Raw genomic sequence first — 21,376 nt, forward strand, 5'->3', positions numbered from 1 at the left:
CCGTTCAGGGGATTTGACAATCTGGGGTTCGTCGTCATGGGGCTGAACACTGTTGACTTTTTCTCTTCGGAGGCGCCTCCGGGCTTGTGTTAGTTGGTCGTAGCCAATCATTAGGGCCTGAGCGAATTCTATAGGCGACATAGTTAGGACGCCACTAGGTTTCAGCTGCGCCCCTTGTGGCTGCCACGTACCACATATCAGTAGGCAGAGCAAATTCTTCGCACAAATTCGCAGAAATAGGCACTTGGAAATGGAGAAGGTGGGAAAGCGAGGTAGGTAACCCATAATTAGTCTAGTGATGGAAGTGGCAAACATTTCGTGACTAGCAGGTCAATGGGGTCTAACACATGCGATAAAAGGCATGGCAGTGAAGCAACTGCCGATGTCTCGAAGGTTGAGTTGATAGCTGCATCAACAGTCTGTCCGTCCTCACCTCTATAACACAGTAAGGAAGCAGAGATGGGATGAAAGTAAGTGTCGGCAGTCAGTTCAGCTAAAGGGACGCACTTCTAGCGAGTCTATGATAGGCAATACAGACAATAAATCCGGGACACATGTATTCACGTAAGGAAAGCAGGGACAGCATGGCATCCTCAAATCCACAGAAACCATATTGAGAGGAAGCAGAGACGACCTAAGAGTCACCAGCATCAGGTTCTGACAATTTAGGAAATTAAATATGCAAAAAAGCAAAATGTCTGTTGCCGATAATGAACAATAAAGTGAGGAAAGTATCTGAACAGTATTACTATTCAGAGCATGAGAGCCACACAACTTACCGGTAAATCCATCCAAGCCGCCAACAGCGAAATGATGATATCGCAGTCAAGAACTGACTTGGGGTACTGCTTGCTCAAATTGCCAAGTCAAATACGGTTGCCCTATGAAAACCAGGCAAACCAGACTACAGTACCCCAATTTTAATATACTGATAGCATTTCCCATAGCGTGGCATGCTTTCAACTTGGATTGCATCTCGAAATGAAGAAGCAAAGCTTCATTCTGGTGCCGTAGAGGTATCGACTTGCATAATTCCATGCTGTATAGTCGCTTAAGGTCAGACGACAAAATGCAGTAGGCTGAAGGTAACATTAAACGATACTCAGAAATGAGAAATTAAGAAGAAAATGCCTCTTGTGATGTTTGTTGCAGACTTGATGACAAATGCCTAGAGTCATACACATGAAATATAGCTGTATGTAAATGAGAATTCATGGTTATCATCGAATTTCGGATTTCGAATCTTGCTTCACGACATTCTCCTTGGGTTTGCATTTATAAGAGTGTTGGTTGAGGATTTGAAAGTTGATGGCCCAAGACGGATGATCGCCCCAAATGCACTTCCATGTAAATGGATCGAACTTTCAGGTGAAGATCGGTGGGAAACCGAGTTCTGAATTTTGCGAACAAAATCCCGCTCATCGATCCGAAAAAGATGGGATGGGAAAGTATCCTCGGGTTATCAGGCAATGGAAAACTTCCATGACCGGGTGTCGAATTGATTTCTGAACACCATTAGCGAAAGGGATGTGGATCTCGGTACTGCCGGCATCAGAATTGCATGACCTTTTTTCGATACCGATAAGGTTCAATGCCATTCCGAATACAAGGAACTAGCATCATTCGTTAGCAGAAAAAGAGTTATTCTGGAGTAGGGAGGCAGCCAATTCATGGATGGCAGAATCTCACTTTAGACGAACCAAAGAGCCGACGTACTGAGTGGATCATCAGCTTGTAACAGAATGTGAGCCACTCACCATATTGAGGGTAAGCGCCACAATAGAGTTTCCGGAGCCTGCTCCGAGCCTCGGTTTGAGTCTCGGACCAACAAATGACAGCCTGAAAATTGAAGACGGACAACGAGGGAGGGAGCCTACCATTTTCCGAGTGGGGCTTGCACCCCCATCACGTCAGTAATTTCTTCAACCGACGAGCACGTTCTACAGCTCGGAAAACCTATCAAGCTGCAGCACGTTTGAGCCATGTGTCAGACTATCCATAATATATCGGCTGGGCCGCTGACTATGTAACTATGTGCAGGCAAGGAGGAACCCTTGAACTTTGGGAAGGGTCGAGGAGTCGACCACTTCTTGCCACTCGCTTTCCAATAGTTGAAAGACAAGAGAAGGACAGCGCCTTGGATGTACTAACTCATATATGATTGTCATTTCGCATCGACCAATACAAAGTTTCTTCATTGCTTGCTTCCAAAAGCATGGAGAGACCGACTTGTCAATATACGAAGCAAAGATTGAGATAACCACTTCTAATCAAATGGAGAAGGATGTCTAGGAGCTGCCTCTATCGCCGGTTCCGACCCGCTTGCCATCACCACAATTGCTCCGCCGGCGCTTCAGCTGACCGAGTCTTTTACCGAAATACTGGCTCGTACAAGTTTGCAAGCAGTCAATGCAGCCGAAAAGCACATGCGAGAAGCTTCTTCCAGGACCCCCTACAGCCAGCGTAAGAGCTCTTAACGACGAAAACGATTCTTCCCCGGCAGACGGGGTTTCTGCGCCCCAAGAGACCCCCAAAAGAAAACGCCAATCAGCTGTTAAAGCTTGCAATAACTGTCGGGAGAAGAAGATACGAGTATGTTGCCAACAGAATTTTGTCCCCCTTTTCAGTCGAGTCTTGGGCATGGAACCTCAACAGTCCCTTACCGAAAATCGATCTTGACCTGCGGTGAACCCGGCTGCCTCCCCAAAAAGTAATTATTGTTTGAATACTTTGATATTTGGGGACATTATCCGATAGACACTTGCGGCGTCTGTCTAGTCAACTTGTCAATTATAGCATCTGGCTAAACGACCAGCTACCTTTTGTGTTTTCAACTAACGTTCCTAGTGCAATGGTCTACAGTCGTGTTACACCTGTCAACGCCGTGGTCTTACTTGCGAGTACGCCAACGTCTCAAAAACCATTCTCAAGTCCATTCCTGATGGAATGGAATTGATTGACGAAAATATTGTTGAGGCAAGCAAGCACACAGCCATACTGCTCAACATTCTTGGCTCTCTTCCCAAACACCATGTTGGGCCAATCCTTGAGCAGTTGAGAGCTGGGAAAGACGCGTTAGAGATTGTGACTTCTTTGCGAGACCAGCTTCAATCAAGTCATCTCCAATCAACACATCACGTCCCGTTTCAAGACGTCTTTCACAGGGCGGCAGCTCCCAACCCAAGCTCGTTAGAGTTCGAGCTGATGATGCGCCACACCGTTGCATACCCTCCATGGGCTCCATCAAAACTTCCTCTCTTGGGTCTGAGGCCTTCTTCAGAATCCAATCAGGTTTTGCCCATCATATCTACAACTAAGTCGTAAGTTCGTTATCCAGCAAAAACAAATTCCTTTGACAGTGGCTTTGTCGCCATTCAACTGCTTCCTGTCATCTCGGTTACTCCAAGTTTTGGAAACTTCACTTCAAAACCTGTTCGCTATCCATAATTGAGTCTAAGAGGGAAACAGTGTAACAACGACGTTAACGGACATGCTGTCCCCCGTTCCGCCTTTGAGATCAGATTCCGCTCCAGCCGTTAACAAGGCTCAGTTATACCTTGGACAACCTGCAGATAACGGTGCACATTTTGGCCTTGGTATAGAAAGAAAAACCAACATCGAAAAACCTTCAAGAATGGGGTTTTCTTCAACATATGACGAAAGGTTAAAAACCGTCGATATTTCGGCATGGACAGGCGTGTCAGTACCCGCTGAGGCGGCTAAGAAGGCTCTAGTTCTGTATCTGCAGACTGACCACTTGAACGCGCCTCTGTTCGACGCAGATCTCTTCATTGGTGACTTGCTATCCGGAGGCAGTTGCTTTTGTTAAAAGCCGTTAGTTAGCGCTGTTCTGAGCTGGGCATGTGTAAGATGTTATCACCTTGGCGAGAACGGACTCCTCACTTATATTGTAACAGCAGGCTTACACAATATTCGATCTAGAGGCCGCTGCTTGGAGCCACGCTTTTTATGAGGAAGCGATCGAGATCCTGCAGCGGGAGCTCAAAATGGGAGTTGGGGATATAACTCAAGTCGCCGCATTGCTCCTTCTCAACATGACTTCGATCTGTCATGCCATCAATTCTACCGTTGCGTCGTACTACTTGAACAGCGCCATTGACATGGCCAGGAATATAGGACTTTTTGGTGTTGCAGACAAGAGAATGGCAGAAAGACGACCAGATGGCACTCCAAATGTGCTATGGGAACAAGCTTGGGCTCAGACAGCTTGGGGCAGTTTTGTCTACATCACGTAAGTTTTCTTCTCTAGAGCGTGCTCAACTACTTTTTGAGCTAAATTTAGTGATCTCCTGTAACTAGAATCTGCTCCTCCTACCCTGTCACCGAGTTCCATGTTCTGACCATACTCTCAGGATTCAATATTCCCAATGCCAAGCCCGCAAGGTTCTGTTCGCGCCACGGGTCCCGATTCCAGACGGCGCCCACAATTCGAATATCGAGGCCACTTCCGGAGAGCTGGCAAAAACAACCAACAAGAAGAAAACGTTTCCATTTCTGTGTAAGCTAGCGTTGATCGCAAACGACATGGTACAGTTCAAGAACAGCAGAGTCATCTCGAGGAAGATGGCTTACGAAAGTGTCCGGTTGATGGAGTCAACCTATCAGCGGTTTTTGAAATGGGCGGACGACCTACCTGTGGAATTAGCGCGTGGCAAAGAGAGCCCACATCACATCCTCCTCCTACAGTAAGTTAGCTGATTTCCGTGCCGAGCGGACAGAACCATAACAGTATGAATCAAGCTAACAGGGGTCATACACAGCATACATTTTCACACGTTTATTCTGGATTTGTTCCGCCCTTTAGTACAGCATCGTGAGGCAATGAGCGTTCGATTCGAAACGTTTGCCTCCTTGCAGGCCTCTCCGGAGGCAATATGTGCTGCTACAGTTACTCAGCTTCGAAGAATTGCTGTCGATTTTATGCAAAACTCTGAGTTGGCTCTATCTAGCTTCGGCTGTAGTAGGGCCCTTCTTTATATTGCAAATTCAGCGCTCCGAGATCCAGTCTATGCTGTTGATGATTCAGAAAGGCGATCCGACTTACGCAACTGCTTAATCGGCTTTCAAGGATTGCAACGTTGCTTCCGCCTGTCCCAGGGCATTGCGCGCAGTCTGCTATATATGGCGCTAAGGAAAGGGTTAATAACCATGGCGGATGCGAGAGCGCTGCTTCAGGAATCGGAAAATCGAGGAAAACATCACCCAGCATCGAGCCCGATCCAGGCACCATACATTGTGGATCTCGATCTTGCTGTATTGAAACCTGAAGCGGCTAATGTAGAAAAGCTTTCAGCTGACTTCGACTTGGAATTATCGGTTGAGTATGCTGTGGCGACGTTCACGAGAGATTCGCCAGACATTTCGGCCAAAGATTGTCAATCACAGCCATAATAAGAAGTTTCGATGACAAATAGATTTATCTCAAGTTCCTCTCGCCATTTTCATATCGTACATATGAGGTTTATGTTTTTCTTGCCTGACGTAAAGACTCAAGCGCGTTTTGCAGTTTTTGGTTCGGTACTACTGGGTGACTGGACTGTCCGCCCAAGGCGGTCTCACCATTCACCATTTTTCAAGTGCTCCTCCATCCTTGGTTCGATCATATCGCCAGTAGCCATACATCATCTTCTGGCTGTTTGACCAGTGTCTTCAGAACTCGACCGCTGAAGAAAAAAACTCGAGTTTTCCGTAAATAGCGAGTCAGAATGATCGTCGTGCCACGCCATCTCCGGCTCATCTCTGGCTTCATCCTTGAGCTGGTCTTCGGCTGACTCCCCAGCATTCTTCAAATTGTTGTTGAGGGCCCTACAAAGGCTTTCTACAGGGTTCTTAAGTTTCTTTCGACACAATAGCAATTCAAGCGCGGATGACGTAGTTCCTTTGGATTTCTTCGAATACAGGTGTCTTATGGGTGTTAATGACGTATACATAGCGGACATGGGGGCTGTAAAAATGTGGAGTGGACCGTGTACCTGACAGATGCACGATGACTGACGAGGTGGGACATCGTGACGCTAATACCAATCAGGCAGGTACGTATCCCAGCGCCATGTACCCCGCACCAATCAACGGACCCATCATTTTTAGTCATAACAACACTTCTCCAATACCTACACACCAACCTCCTCCAACTGACTGGGACGGACATCATTGGTTTTCCATTACACGCCGGCAACATGGCGTATTGGAAGTTTGGAGCTTGCTTTCTCGTGGGCGCGGCGCGGGCCGTTGCCGGACTGGGGCCGCCGCTGCACATTGCGAATCATGAGGCATGGAACGCACTTCATTCGACGGGTCAGTCTCGGGTCGAGTCCGCCTCGGTCATCTCGGAGTACCCTGAGTACAACATCTCAGTGCCCATCGACCACTTCCACAACGATTCTCGTTACGAACCGCACTCTGATGAGTACTTCAACCTTCGTTACTGGTTTGATGCGAAGCATTACCGCAAGGGAGGCCCCGTCATCATCTTGGCTGCCGGAGAGACGGATGGCGAGGACCGCCTGCCCTTTCTTGACCATGGCATCCTTTCCATCCTCGCCAAGGCCACCGGCGGCGTCGGCGTTGTTCTGGAGCATCGCTACTACGGCAAGAGCTTCCCCGTCCCTGACCTCAGCACCGAGAACCTCCGCTTCTTGAGTACCGACCAAGCCCTCGCCGACACCGCCTACTTTGCGAAGCACATCAGCTTTCCCGGACACGAGGACCTGAACCTCACCGCTCCGGGAACCGCTTACCTCGCCTATGGCGGCTCCTATGCCGGCGCCTTTGCTGCGTTCTTGAGAAAGCTCTACCCCGACGTCTTCTGGGGCGGAATCTCCTCCTCTGGCGTTACAGCTGCTATCATCGACTACTGGGAGTACTACGAAGGCGCTAGACTCTTCGCGCCTGGGGACTGTGCCGAGACCACCCAGATGCTTACCCAGGTTGTGGACAACATCTTGCTTGCCAAGTCCAAGCATGTCAAGCCTAGCCACGTGAGCCAGCTCAAGGAACTCTTCGGACTTGGTTCTCTCCAAGACGATGATTTTGCTAGCGCCATATCCTTTGGTATATCCGGCTTGCAATCAACGAATTGGGACCCCGCGTTGGACTCAACTGGCTTCGGAACCTACTGCGCCACCGTTAGCTCTGACAGCGTGCTTTTTGGCAGCACCCGCCATCTCAAGCCTAACGTTGAGACACTGCTTTCCATCAGTGGCGCCGACGCAAAGCTGACGAATCGCCTGCTGAACTACGTTGGTTATGTGAGGAATTACGTCAAGAAGGGCTGCAGAGATGGAGATTTGGTGAAGTGCTTCTCGAGCCGGAACAAAGAGAAACACCAAAACACCAGCCTCAATCAAGGTTATGAGCGCAGCTGGCTTTACCAAGTGTGCACAGAGTAAGCCTTCCCGAGTGTCTGCCTGCCGATCAACAGTCTTTTTTGCCGAGTGAGGCTGATATACGTTTCATAGATGGGGCTACTTCCAGACTGGCTCTGGAGTACCTGAGAACCAGCTACCGCTCGTTTCCCGTGTCATCGACATTGAGTACAGCTCTATCTACTGTCGGGAGGCTTTCAACATTACCAAGCCCCCTGACGTAGAAGCCATCAACAAGCATGGCGGGTTCAACTTCAGCTATCCGCGCGTTGCCATCGTTGACGGCGAGGCGGACCCATGGAGAGCCGCCACGCCTCACAAGATCGGCCTGGACCGAAAGTCAACAACCAGCGAGCCCTTCCTCCTCATTGAGCTGGGAGTCCACCATTGGGACGAGAACTGCGTCAAACCTGATGATATTACCCCGGACTTCCCACCCGCTTCCGTAAAGAATGTTCAGGCTCAGGAAGTTGAATTCGTCACTGCCTGGATGAAGGAATGGAAGGAAACTCAGAGTCAAGACACCCGCAAAGAAGGTTTGTTATTCGGAGCCTTGACTTCAGTCGTTATGCTGACGATTGCATCAGAAACAACGTTCGAAGAGCTTTAGTAAAGGGCTATACGCAGCATGTTGGACAAAACACGACAGAGTAACTGACTTGTCCATGCCTCAAATCAGCCCTCCAAGCCATGTCCTCAATAAAATGTTATGAATGCTCTTTGGAGTGCTCAATGAAACTTTCTCCACCGACAACTAACTTACTCCAACTAAATTGTCCACGCTCGTGAATCATAGCCCGGCAATACATCAGCCTATCTGGACCAAGTAGTCACAACATAGCAAACACCCCGAAGCATGTGCCGAACAAGTAGAAGTGTTCACACCGACAAAGGGAAATGGATCAAGAAATGGTTCAATAAGAGCACCTGCGTTTCCAATCTGCTGAGTTACTAGTCTTCCATATGTACCGAGCTTGAGCTTCCGGGTCGCAATCCTAGAGAACACCGATGAGCTTACTATGTCTGAGCCTTAATCATGTCGGCAGCCTATAAATACCATTAGTGACGTCTCATCATCAAACGAAGAGCTCTTACCTTCTCAGCTACAGCATAGACCGTCATGGAAGTAGTCGCGCCAACGGTCGTGGGCATCATCGAAGCATCGACAACTCTCAGCTTCTTAACGCCGTAGACCAGGAGATCCTCATCTAGAACGCCACCCCACTCACGAGGCATCTTAGCGGTCGTTCCAACAGGGTGGTAGACGGAGGGGATGATCTGGCCCTTGGCCCAGTTGACGAGCTGAGCATCAGTTGAGACACCAGTACCGGGCGACGTTTCGCGAGCCTGGTACTGCGCAAGTTCACCAGTGGTCATGTATCGGCGCATGAACTTGATGATCTCGGCCATGACGTCAAGGTCAATGGTATTGGACGCAGCGCGATAGTCGACGACCATCTCGGCCTCGGGTTGGGCGGTGTTCAGGAGAATGTTACCGCGGGACATACAATGCAGATTCTGCACAGAGCCACCGGGACCGTACATCATCATCTCGGAGAAGACGACGTTCTTGGAGCGCATGAGGCGGCCCCAGACCTTTTGCTGCTGCTTGTAACCCTCAATCTGCTCTGCGGTGTAGCTTGAAGGCAAATGAGACTTGGGATCCTGCGCTTCGAACGCCCTGGCGAGAGTCTCGAACCTGTCAGGGCTGACAACAGGCAAGCCGATCATGGATGCGAGTGCTGGCGGACCGCCCCCACCCCAGCCACCTCCGCCAGTGTTCGGAGGAGCTTTGCCCCACTGGTACGAGATACTGGGAATATAGCTGTGGTCCTGGAAGTTCGACCCGACCCCTGGGAGGTCGACTTTGACAGCGATACGGGCCTGCTCAAGGTGTACGCGAGGTCCGATGCCGCTTAGCATGAGGACCTGGGGCGTGTGAACAGATCCTGCAGCAAGGATGACCTCGCGCCGAGCTTTGATCTGGACCGGCGCGGCGCCAGTGTTGTTGCGCGAGACGAACTGCACACCTGTAGCGGTGTCGCCATCAAAGAGAATGCGGTTCACTTTGGCGCCTACAATCATCTCGTAGTTTGGCCGGTTGAGGCCATCCCAATGGCCTGTGCGAGCGTAGGAGCGCTGGAATTGCACAGGGTCCTGGGACATTGTATACCAATAGAGACCGGCCTCACCGGCGCCGCTGTCGATGGGAATGGTCATGCCAGGCATTTTTGCCATGGCGTTGTAAAGGATCTCTATGTGATTTGGTCAGCATAAAGAGAGAGAGCGGCGTCGGTGAGAATTATTGGTCTTACTAAGGCTGGACTGTAAAGGTCCCTTGCCGAAGGCAGCATAGATCTTGGATTCGGTGCCCCAATACTTCATGTCGTAGGTGATGTTGTACTCTCGAGCTTGGGCAGCATCAGGGGGCGCAAGAGTGATGCCCTAGAAACCTTAAGTCTTGAGTTGTTGTTCCAGGTAAGGATATACTCACTTTCTTGAAATAAGGAAGCAGGTTGTCCCAGCCCCAAGTAGACCCAGCTCCGCCGAGATCTTTCCAGGCGTCGTACTCATCCTTTGTTCCCCTCAAGAAGACCTGGCCGTTGACGTTGGAGCTCCCGCCCACGACACATCCGATCCCTACGGAGAAACTGCGTCCGTTGAGGTTTGGGCACGGTTTAGACGTAATATTGTACATGCGTCGAGGATTCATGCCCGTTTGGCTATCGTAGTAACCATACTCAACCACGAGAACGGTGTCTATCGTACATCAGACCATGGCCTCATAGATGACAAATCAAGACAGAGACTCACATTTTCCATCTTCACTGAGACGGTCACCAACGGTCAGACCAGAAGTGCCGCCGCCGACGATCACATAATCGTATTCCGTGGCTAGTTGCTCTGCTCTGGTGAGAATTTGGACGTGTCCGGGGTGCTGGGTCGGCCATGCAGAGACGAGTTGTGAAGCTGCGATCAGGAAGTAGAGGGCGCAACCACTGAGGGAAGGCATCTTGGCGTTCTAGTCAAGCGGGAAATCAGCCCTGAGGACTTGAAAATAAGATAGTTCTGTCGGTCAAGTACAAGTCAATTCAGCAGCAAAGGTCTCTAATTTTGAGCAGCCTTGCCTCATTTATACCCTCTCAAAGTTTTCCTTTTCATTCTATTCAAATTAGGAGATAATGCGTAGTTCCTCGGAATTTCATGGAGCCGTCACTTGTGAACTTGGCAGCTCATCAAGTCAGTTGATACTATGTGTTGAATTCCTTTCATGCATGTCAGCCGAAAAGGTCGTTACTACCCCATTGGTCGAAACCAGCGTTTCATTTAGCTCAGAATAGGCTCAACTCGACCACTTGCGGGGAGCGAATCGGCAATACGAAATAAAGTCGCATGAGCCGCATCGACTAATATCCAAAGTGCGGGGAGGATGCTTCATTGGGAATTGACAAACTCACGATGGGGATCTGCTGGGCCAACCACGGTGTACGTTTGAGCCAAGAGGAGACATCAATGCTCATTTTAGGGATGTCCTTGATTAAAAGCGGATGATAGCCGAAAACGGGAACAAGTCAGAGGCTGCATTTGAATGATTAGAGGATAAACAGGATTTAGATGGTGGCACTCTCGCCGGCTAAGTGTTCAGTCGCCTAGATTATTTCCTTTGCTTAGCATGCTCAAGCAAAGTCTCAAGATCCGGTAAGCCGAGATGGACTGCGACTGACTGACTAGCTATGAAACGCAATGTGAGTCAAAAGCTTGAGTGGAATCCTTCCTACTTCATGTTTTTACTGATTTCCTTTATTTTGAAGAGTGGAAAAAAGACAATCACGGTACTTCACTTTTTGTTATCAACACTCTTGTAAAAGTTGAAACCGTTTGAGATCTATAACCGAAATCTCATGAGTAATACAGTGAGTAATAGTAGGCCACCAACACCAATACATGTTTCCTTTCCATGAGTTACAGCTGATGACCTTTCTGCAGTGATCTGGAACAGATTCCATACGTCGCGTATTCTAGCTCTAATCTCCTAAGGAAGGCCCTAAGCCACCAACGCATATGGCTGATCGAAACAAACATCCCAATTGGTGTCATCGCCATCCCAAAATTTGCGTAGTATCCCCTTGGCGTGTAAAGAAAGTGGTGAGCCCATATCCTTTCCTTGATCGACGAGCAGCTCTCCAACAAGTCGGCGTTTGTCCACTCTAACTCCTGCTTCAACGCCCGCAACAATTAACGGCCATTGTACTGACTTCTTCAGGACGACGTGTTTTTCAATCTTTTCCAGCAACGAGTATAGCCGGTTGCTGTGCGCCGCCCTCAGCATCGTTAGGCGTTGTGTTCTAGGAAGAACTCCAAGGCTCTGCATAGAGGAGATACAGAAGATGGCAGCTGCAGATTGAAACATGAGAACAACCACACCGTTCTGATTTTTGTCTTCGTAGAAACCAGCACAAGTCTCTATGTCGAGATTTTCGATTCTGTTGATAATCTCGCTTGCATCAACTCTTGCCCCTTCCTTGGTCATCACCCCAGTTGAGACCTGGGAACGGAGATAATTAATCCGAATTATTTCCTTGAAAATAGGCATCGGACAAGGTATGTAAGGGTGCAAACCTAGAGGATATAATTCCTCTATCAAATCCACAAGCTCCTCATGTGGACAGATGGTAACCTGATCAAAAGGGGGACTTGTCGTGTTTGCAATAACCATTGATCTTGGTGTTCAAGTTAGCTTAGTCATCAATTTTGGCCATGTCTCCTAACCTACATTAAGAATGATAGCAGGACGCCACTCAAGTATCTCGCTGACTTGCTCCATCCTGTTACACCACCGCGACAAGCAAGCATGGCCAGAAGGCCAGACACGTGATGCCTCCAATGTGGTGATATACATGATACCACCTGCTCGGATGTTAATTCTCGTTGAAACAGTTCGACTTATTGTAACTTACCTCAGCCTGCAGAAGTAGGATGACACCTGTGAGTACAGCATCACTACTTTGTGTTTTCTCATTGGCAATGTCTTCATTAAGAGCCCGGATAGAAATCCCTCGATGATGGTGTAACCGAGCTTGTGCATGTTTGGCAGAAGGACAGTCAAATTTCCAATCCATCTGCACTTGCATCCGATGTTGGTATACGATAGCTACCAGATTGTGTGCGATAGCTGTTGGCAGATATTTGACAACCTTCAAAGGTATCTGGTCGATGAACACGTTGGCGTTGCCGGCATATCCAGCCTTAGTGTATGGATAAAAAACAGCGTTGTCTAGCAAATAGAGGGTTAGCTTGAGGTTATGAAATGGATGGCAAAGCCTTCTGACAAGAGAGCTGATCAAGATTGGATGGCGTCGAACAGGGCCAACTCACAATACTGAACCGCCTCGTAAACGTCACATACGTCGGTTCTCAGATCCGAGTGAAAAAGATATTCAATTCCATTAATCATATCCTTCTCTTTCTCATTAAGGACTCTTCCCATCCCTTTTGTCAGTTGCTTCGACTTTGGCTTCACGGCTTTCTTGGTGTCGTTTTCATTTTCCACATTGCGAGGCTTGCGTCGAGTGCGGCAGGTAATCCTGCCAGGCGCGAGCCAAGTGAGTGGCTTCTTGTCATCGTAGCCAGGGCAAACGATACCTGCTACTCGACACTTGTTACAGACCGGCTTGACAGCATCACAGACTAGGCGACGGCGAAGGCATTCCCAACAACGGCGGCGCTCAGGGCCCTCCGGCGACGAAGAAGCCGATGACGCAGGGCCCGTTACGGTTACGGTTGTTGAAAGCATTGCAGTTGAGATGCGGATCGGTCCGATAAAGTTGCAGACAATCCCTGCCCTATTGGTAGATGGAGCACAGACGATGCCAAATGTAGTAATAAGAAGTCCACGGGACGAAACTGTCGAGAAGTGGTTGTAGAAGACTCGGGCTAGATCCGTAAAGGCTTGGGGTTTCTTATGTATCTTGCTCTCTGACGCGGGGAATGCCTCGATTCCGCCACAATGCCCAAGTCAGGGTGAGACGCCTCCCTTGGCAGGCGGTCTTGGCCAGAGTATTATCCTAATTGGGTATAGATCGTGGTGTTGTGCTTCGCCTTGGTTGCGCCTTGTGCAGCCGCCGATCTACCCACGTCTGTCAGCCCTAAGAGATTCAATGCTGCAGCATAACGGCAGCAAAGTCATGAGTGGGAACCTAGATTGTCGAAAACCAACGAATCGGTGGACTTGTACGACATGTCTTTCCCTACAGCAGTGGCAGCTCTGTCTAAGATACGCCGGCACCGTTTCAGTGGAGAGACTGATTGGAGGAGCAAGAATCTGCAGGATCGCTTGCTCTAATCAGGGTCGGAACAGGGCAACACAGCATCCCTGCGTTCAGCTGAAATGCGCATGCGAACATCCCCCATCATTTACTCGTATGCGGATCACTAGGTAGCAATTGCAGACGAAGTGGTTGAATTCCATGGAATCACTCGACGCAGTCGAATATGATCAAGCGTCTAATGTCATAGCAAAGTAAGAGTGCTATTTCAAGACCTCCGCCGGCTCAAGAAAACTATCTCATTGGTACCAAAAGCTAATAGCCTCATGAAAGTCTCATCAATGGTGTCGCGCCCTGCTATTTCCAGCTACGTTCCCCATGGATATGACTGACATCTAAGTATGCCAACTCTCCGACATGCATCGGGGCATCCGGAAAACCGGAACCTCGAGGTCCAGGTTCCACGTCAGATGCGCAGCGAGCTATCAAACCATCTGCATATTGGCGAAGAGGAAAGTTTCTATTGCATGATGCCATACCCGTTTGGGCAAATGCAGTTCTGGGCAGATAAGGCACAGCGACAGCACCGGATACTCCCCATAGGCTCGAACCCATGCCAGCAGGTCGAAGACGCTTTGGTGGTCGGTTTTTTTTTAAGAGCCTACTACTGGCGTGTTATTATGTAGATTGACACCTATCCATCGGATCAATACGTCAGAGTAGTCAGTCTTGGCTGCAAAGTGTCTCGGTAGCCTAATGCCAAAACTACATGTCAATCTGCATGTCAATTTGGCTGCACGCACGGCAACCCGCGCAGTCCGTCGCCAGCAAAGTAAAGGAGGAACATGGAGATTGATGACGAAAGGCGGTTCGGACCGTTCAACAAATAAGTTTAGCACTAAATGAAGACGGCTGTCTATTGAAGACATCAAAACCCTTAACGTAGTCTAGCTTCGAAGCGAAAACGCTCCCGTGTAATTTGTGGTTAAGCGTAATTACAAAACATAAAAAATACAACTAGTTAGTTATTAGAAAATGGAAAATAACAAAAATTGAAAGAAAGTCGCTTGAACACCCTAACTTTATCCTGTTGGTGGCCATTAAGAGGATGTAGTCTAAATGCCAACCTCTATCAGAGTACGAGATGTACTGCCGTGTCAATTTCCGCGGCAACAAATCTGTGCAGGGTATAAGCAATCGTAAGGTCAGAAGACAATCTTCAATGACATATTGTGATAGCAAACATAATTTTCAGAGCTTTGGTCTTCTGGACGTTAAGTATATAGTAACTTGCCTTCATCTCTATGACGCTATGCAATGGTGGGGGACAAATTGTGACTGCATCCAATCAGATAATAGGGCACTGATTTCCGTGTGCGAGATTTCGTCCTCTGGAGGGAACTAACACATTTCCAACTCCTGGCGAGATTATTAAAGCGTAGACGTGTTGCCATATGCCACGGTACGAATACGGGCCATCACTGCCGTCGGCTGCCATTAGGATGCTGGAATGGGCAACCTCTTCACTGGCAGTGTTCTAACCCACGTCAAGCATGTCATCCAAGCCCAGCAGCACTTGGAGCAGAAATATTACTTGTGATAACGAATACTGAATGAACTAAGAACGAGCTTGATCCTTCCGTATGTCGTAGCTGTAGTAATGCTTCCCATCATAAAGAGCGGCAGGTATGTACTAATGTCCAGTTCAAACAGCATCTGCACTGTAGCAGCGTTCTTAGCAACAGGACTGTAACACGCGCAAGAGCCTACAAAGAAATCCCTCCCCCGACGTCGCGGCTAGTCTCGCCGGTGTAACTACGGACTGCCAGAGTTGAAATGCACGTCTGTGGCGTTTGAGAAAACACCCGCATTCGTCCAAAAGCTTGATCCACATATCAGCAGCCCAAATTGGCCATCATCCCGGCCGGTAAATTCAGGGACGGAATGTGGCACGTGAATGTAGACATGGTAGCATCAAAATCGAGCCAAAGCAGGAGGCTAAGCTTGTTAGGCTTGGCGAAAGGATTAATCAGTCTTTGAGAAATGGGCACACGCCACGTCATATGAAGAATTTAGAAATCAAGAATCTCAAACGTCGAGTTTATAAGGCCAATAGAACACAATTTGGCCGGCATGTCTGCAAAGGCACTGTTGTTGTTCGCTTAGGTCGTCTGAACTACAGCCCTTGCGATATTGGCACAAATGCCCGAATAGCGTTGTTGTATGCTAAGGGTCAGCTACTGCTTTGTGACTATTGCAAGCACACCAGTGTCATTGACAAGGTGTTTGAATGTTCTCATATATTCATTTGACTGAAGATAGTCCGAGTCGTAGGGCAGGAAGACTTCACTCCCACTGTCAAGAGGCGAGCCTGGATCACTTGCTACAAGCCTGCTGTATTAGCTGCCGAATGCGCCTTTCCGACTGGCGCCAAATGAAGCAGAGGAGGAACAACTGGCCCCACCACCCGACCGCCAAACGGCGGGTTCCACGTAATTTACCCCGCTTCCTATCCTGCAGGTCAATGGGCTTGTTGACGGCACTTGCTGAAGTGCCGATGCCGTCTCCATGTTTTGCAGGTTTGCTGATGATGATTTAGACGGTCAATATCCGCGGCGTCGTCTTCTGTCAAATCGTTCTTCATCTGGTCATTTCCAAAGCCCAGGAAAAGCTGCTGATACTCGGTTTTTGATTCCATCGTATCTTGAGGAAGGAAACATATGGAAGCCCAGCACAAAGCAGCGGAATAGCAAGCGCCTGGTGGAAGGGGGAAAGATCGGATATAGGGTCGGGGACAATCTAGAAACAATGAATGGGAACAGGTTTAACAAGGCTTTATTTCGCGGGCGTGTCAACCATCTTGGGCATGCTTGCTGACTAGCATCGTTTCACATCGCCCGAGTTTGTTCCATTATCTCAAGCAAACGCTCGTCTCATGTTTCCCAACACATACCACGGAATTTGCTGTATGATTTCTACTGAGAGGCGTGAATAGAAAATTAAGGAGCCCTATTGGTTGGTTTGAGGCAGGGGCAGTTCTTCCTACCCATGTCTCACGGAATGTAACCTTAGTAACGGGCAACATAATTCGCTCGTCCGAGTTTGTTAAGTCTGCCTGCGCGAGGAAGAATGCTCAACGTACTATGTAATCTTCCCCACGTCCAAATAAGGTTCAAAATTCCCCAGACAAGAGGAGGGATACTTATGAGTAGGATGGTTTATGGATTATACCCATGGGATGCAGATTTGAGGAATTTTTGTTTTAGGTATGGGCATCGAATAATGCCCAGACCCATACCCATACCCATAGTAAAAAGATCTGTTGTGAGTTTTTAGGGGTCAGAAAAGTTCTATCAGTTTAATGCGTATACTTGTAAATTTATCTAGTATCAAACTCTTATTGAACTAACCTCTACTATTTATTTCCCACGCTATTGTGAGCTTCATAGTCCACATCTGCTGACACGTGTGCTCTCAAATATCCGTGGATTGTTTCGCCCTTGAATTTATATGCAAAGTACGCCGTCTACAGCCTTAATACTTCATGAATATCACGAGGGCTATGCTTTTAACATAATCCGATCGCTTCATGAGAAGAAAATAAGCTATCATGTCAGGGTAAATAAGGAATCTCTTGAAGAAAATGGAAACACTACTTTGGCATGACATAAGTCGAGATTTTGAGATCTACCACCAATTCATGGAGTGGGTCTCAAGTCAGCGGTCACATGACTTCAAACTTCCTCAGCTGCTTAACGCGTCGAAGCGTCAAGGCGCGTCGGGCCAATCCCAACTTCCCAATTGGGACATCATCTACGTCGCTGTCACCCTCAACCAAGGGCAATTTACGATCCACGCAAGCTGCCAGTCACGGCCAAGTACAGCTAACGGGGACTATGGACGACGATTTTGGTTTCGATTCGGCCGATGAGGCCGACCTGCTCGCAGTTGTTGACAACGTCACTCCTGCCAATAAGCGGACGAAACATGACCGGAGCGAACTGGATGAGCCCGTATCAAAACGCCAAAAGGCTTCTAGTCAGGCCGATCTAGCAGAGCGAGTGCTGCAGGAGCGATTCGGACTCAAAAGTTTTAGGTTGGAACAGAAAGCAGCGATCAACCGACTTCTCAATGGCGACAGTGCCGTTGTCGTTTTCCCCACCGGTGGAGGCAAAAGCTTGTGCTATCAGGTCAGATTCCGGAATCAAGCGCTTAATGTGAGACCTCAAAGCTGATAGCGATAAGGTTCCCGCGGTCGCTATAAAAGAACTTGACCGAGAGACTGGTTCCCGCAGCGTAGAGGATGGTGGCGTTTCGGTCGTCATCTCGCCCCTTATTGCGTTGATGAAGGACCAAGTTGACGCTCTACGCCGACGAGGAGTTGCTGCTGCTGTTCTGGATTCGACACAAAGCCGGGAGGAGTTTGTCGATATTCACAGCAAGCTGGCAAATGGCAAGCTGGATCTCCTCTACTGCGCACCAGAGAGGTTGAACAACGAGGGATTCCTTGCATCTCTCCAATCAATTCGTGGTGGCATCCGTTTGTTGGCTATTGACGAAGCGCACTGCATTTCAGAAGTACGAGACGACTTGATATCGCCCTTATATGATAGGTAATTCGTGCTAACCAGATTGTTTCGCAGTGGGGGCATTCATTTCGGCCAGACTACCTCAAGAGTCAGTATGTCATACCCCATACTATCTTTTCTGCTAACCAATCATTCAGTTGCCCGATTCGCGAAAGAAGCCAACGTCGAGAGAATCGTGTGCCTCACAGCAACCGCCACTGCTACCGTTGCTCAAGACATTCGAGCTACATTCAACATCCCTCCCGAGGGCCTCTTCATCACCAGCATGTACCGCCCTAAGTTAGTTCACCAGCTTGTCACGATTTCCAAGCTTTCAATGTAACACTAACCGTTCCAGTCTGCGCCTTATTGTTGAGCCCATTAGCTCAGATGATGACCAAGTCGAGATGTGTTCTCGCTTCTTAAAAAAGAACCCTGGGCCAGCGATCATCTACGTTACCACACATGCGGTACATTCCAACCACCCTAACATCGATCTACGTTAACTTACCATGATTCTCAGGGCACCGAAACCCTTGCTGGCAATCTGGCCAAGAAAAACTTCAACGCGCGGCCGTACCACGCAGGACTTGATAAGGACACTCGATCAGACATCCAGGACAAATTCTTGCGGAGTGACAACATGATTGTGCGTCTTGCTCCGGCCAATCCTGACAAGGATGTACTGACGATTGTACCTGCAAACAGATTGTAGGCACTATTGCTTTCGGCATGGGCATTGACAAGGAAAATGTGCGAACTATCATCCATTTCGATCTTCCTAGCAGTATCGAGGCTTACAGCCAGCAAATCGGAAGAGCTGGACGTGACGGCAAGACAAGCACATGCTTGTTGTATCTATCTAACAAGGACTTTTTTCTGAGGAACATAATGATTCATGGAGAGCGGCCATCAAAATTGGCATTGCGCGCCCTTTTCGACGAAATTTGCAGCACCGAGAACTGTCAAATGAGAGCTGGCGATACCTTCTCCGTGGCTATTACCTCCCAGTCAAGACGCGTGGATATTAGGGTATGTGTTTCTGTATTTTCTCTACTAGACCCAAGCTGACCCGGCCCAGGAAACTCAACTTTCCATCATCTACGCTTACCTTGAATTGAAGTTTGGTCTTCTTCGGGCTAGTACCCCACAGTACTCCGAGTACAAGTACCAAGTGCTGCAAGGTCAGGCACTGGCCGCCGACTCGTCACCCGCGGCCAAATTCATCCAGAGACACGCTGGAAAAGCCCAGCTGTGGACCCATATTGACGTTGACGTTCCTGCTGACAGTGGAGGCGTGACTCGGGCTGATGTTACTCGGAAGTTGGACTCGTGGGCCGAGTCTGGCATCATCAAGCTTGATAAGAAGGGCGTTCAAAAGGTTTTTCGTCTGAACAAGCCCTTACCCAGCAAGAATAGTGAGATTGACATCATCATCAACGATATTGACACGGAAATCATGAAGAAGGAGAAACAAGACTTGCAGCGAGTGCAGGATCTTGTTGACCTCCTGACAGGAACAACCTGTCTCACTCGTGGCCTTGCGTCTTACTTTGCTGACACTACCCACGCGTCGGTCAAAGAATGTGGCCACTGCACTTGGTGCGAGACTCATAATCAAGTCAAACTACCAGATTTTATACCTCAAGCTTTAGACGAGCAGACCATGAAGAAAATTCTGGGTGTCTGCAAAGCGGCGTGTGCAAAGGAGGCAAGCAAGGCCGACGACCTAGCAGCCACCGCTTCGAAGGCAAAGTCGGCAGACAAAGCGAAGACTGCGACTGCCCAGGCAAGACAAGCTCTTGCTAACAGCACGGCGAAAAATGATGCCCGCTTCATGGCTTGCGTGGCCTTTGGTATCAAGACACCTCGTATCGGGAGCATGAGTCTACATAATAACAAGGCCGTGTTCGAGACAATGAGCAATTGCAATTTCAATGTAAGTCTTCGGGAGACCGGTAAAAACCCGAGGTTGTATAGGAACTAACGAGCAGCAGGAGCTCGTTGCTACGTTTGAGAAACTGATGAAGTGGTGAGAGCGTTCTTGACACTGGAGCAGGGACTATCTTGACCAGTTGTGAGATGGGTTTAGTCCCCAGCAACGAAGAGATTAACCTTGTTTTCACTTGGCGCTTTGCATGCTGGGGGCAAAACCCTGTCTGTTCGTATTTCTTCCTAAAGCAAAGGTATGCCTGTAGGTCTCGCCGGTTGCAAAAAGACGGATAGCATAGCGGATCTAGGTTGACTACGTTTATTATTGTTACTTGCATCGGAATTATCACTTCACGGCATGGCTGTAACCCAGGAAGCTAGCAGGTATCGTAAAAAAGGGAACTCGCACAAAAGCACATAAGTGAGAGCGTAGTACAGTGAAGACTAGTTGACCACCTGACTTTCAAGCGCACGAAGCACTGCACAGGCTTACGTGTCAAAGCCTCGACACAGTCGTAACTTGATAGACTCTGAGGGCACTGCTGAAACTCAAAAGCCCATACCAAAGTGTTGTCAACACCTTTAGCTCCATATATGTTAACTTGCGCCCAAAGCATCCTCGGAGGCCAAGATCAAAGGGTAAGGTGTGGCCAGCGGTCGCGCTGTATTCTTCTATGCCCTGGTCTTGTTATACAAGCCAGCGCTCAAGCTTGAGCTTGTCCATCTACTCATCATCCCAAACTCGTATGCCACTACTCTTAGCTGCTGACTGACAAAAAGGGCTATGCAAACTTTCGTCAACTGGATATCCCGGCTCTGTAAACCTAGGACCCTTATTAGGGACCATAACATGGGTACCTTTAGGAAGGTAATGCCCTAACACGACTATATCTTCGTTGCATTGTCGATCCTGAGTCAGGATCGTATGGGCAAGTCGGAGCATCTTTTAAATAACGGCATCCAAGTATGGGATGCTTATACCATTAATTTCGCTATGTGAAGGGAGGCGTTTCTCAGTTTGAGCAGTCAAGTGTGCGTTGTGGAGATTCTCGAGGAGTGTGTGTTGAACTTCAGGGTTGTCCGAGATGAATTTCAATCCCCAGCACAATGTTGTGCTCTTCGTGTCGTGGCCGGCAGTGATAAAACCCATTCTAAGAAAGTAAGGTCAGTCTAGCATATGATGAACACAACAAAGCAGTTTTTACCTCATCTATCAGAACCTCGA

At 48.6% G+C, this 21,376-nt stretch overlaps 3 protein-coding genes across 3 annotated transcripts; 2 read left to right on the top strand and 1 right to left on the bottom strand.

Moving 5' to 3' along the window:
• Positions 1-6,197: 6,197 nt before the first annotated feature.
• On the top strand, positions 6,198-7,995 carry ColSpa_01486 (putative extracellular serine carboxypeptidase; the record flags this gene model as incomplete). The annotated part of the gene is made up of 2 exons (XM_049267698.1): positions 6,198-7,405; positions 7,479-7,995. 2 exons carry the CDS (start codon positions 6,198-6,200, stop codon positions 7,993-7,995), a joined length of 1,725 nt encoding a protein of 574 aa, XP_049123655.1.
• A 407-nt stretch (positions 7,996-8,402) lies between these two features.
• Positions 8,403-10,398, bottom strand: ColSpa_01487 (dehydrogenase xptC; the record flags this gene model as incomplete). Its single annotated transcript, XM_049267699.1, has 5 exons — positions 8,403-8,432; positions 8,481-9,640; positions 9,701-9,830; positions 9,880-10,145; positions 10,200-10,398. The coding sequence occupies 5 exons, from the start codon at positions 10,396-10,398 to the stop codon at positions 8,403-8,405; spliced, it is 1,785 nt and encodes a 594-aa protein (XP_049123656.1).
• A 7,149-nt stretch (positions 10,399-17,547) lies between these two features.
• On the top strand, positions 17,548-20,255 carry ColSpa_01488 (ATP-dependent DNA helicase RecQ; the record flags this gene model as incomplete). Its single annotated transcript, XM_049267700.1, is given in 8 exon segments — positions 17,548-17,868; positions 17,897-18,264; positions 18,295-18,558; positions 18,578-18,689; positions 18,743-18,868; positions 18,928-19,251; positions 19,301-20,158; positions 20,217-20,255. The coding sequence occupies 8 exon segments, from the start codon at positions 17,548-17,550 to the stop codon at positions 20,253-20,255; spliced, it is 2,412 nt and encodes an 803-aa protein (XP_049123657.1).
• Between the last annotated feature and the right edge of the window lie 1,121 nt (positions 20,256-21,376).

This window comes from Colletotrichum spaethianum, assembly GCF_022836535.1.
Source record: "Colletotrichum spaethianum MAFF 239500 DNA, contig02, whole genome shotgun sequence".
Lineage (NCBI taxonomy): Eukaryota > Fungi > Ascomycota > Sordariomycetes > Glomerellales > Glomerellaceae > Colletotrichum > Colletotrichum spaethianum.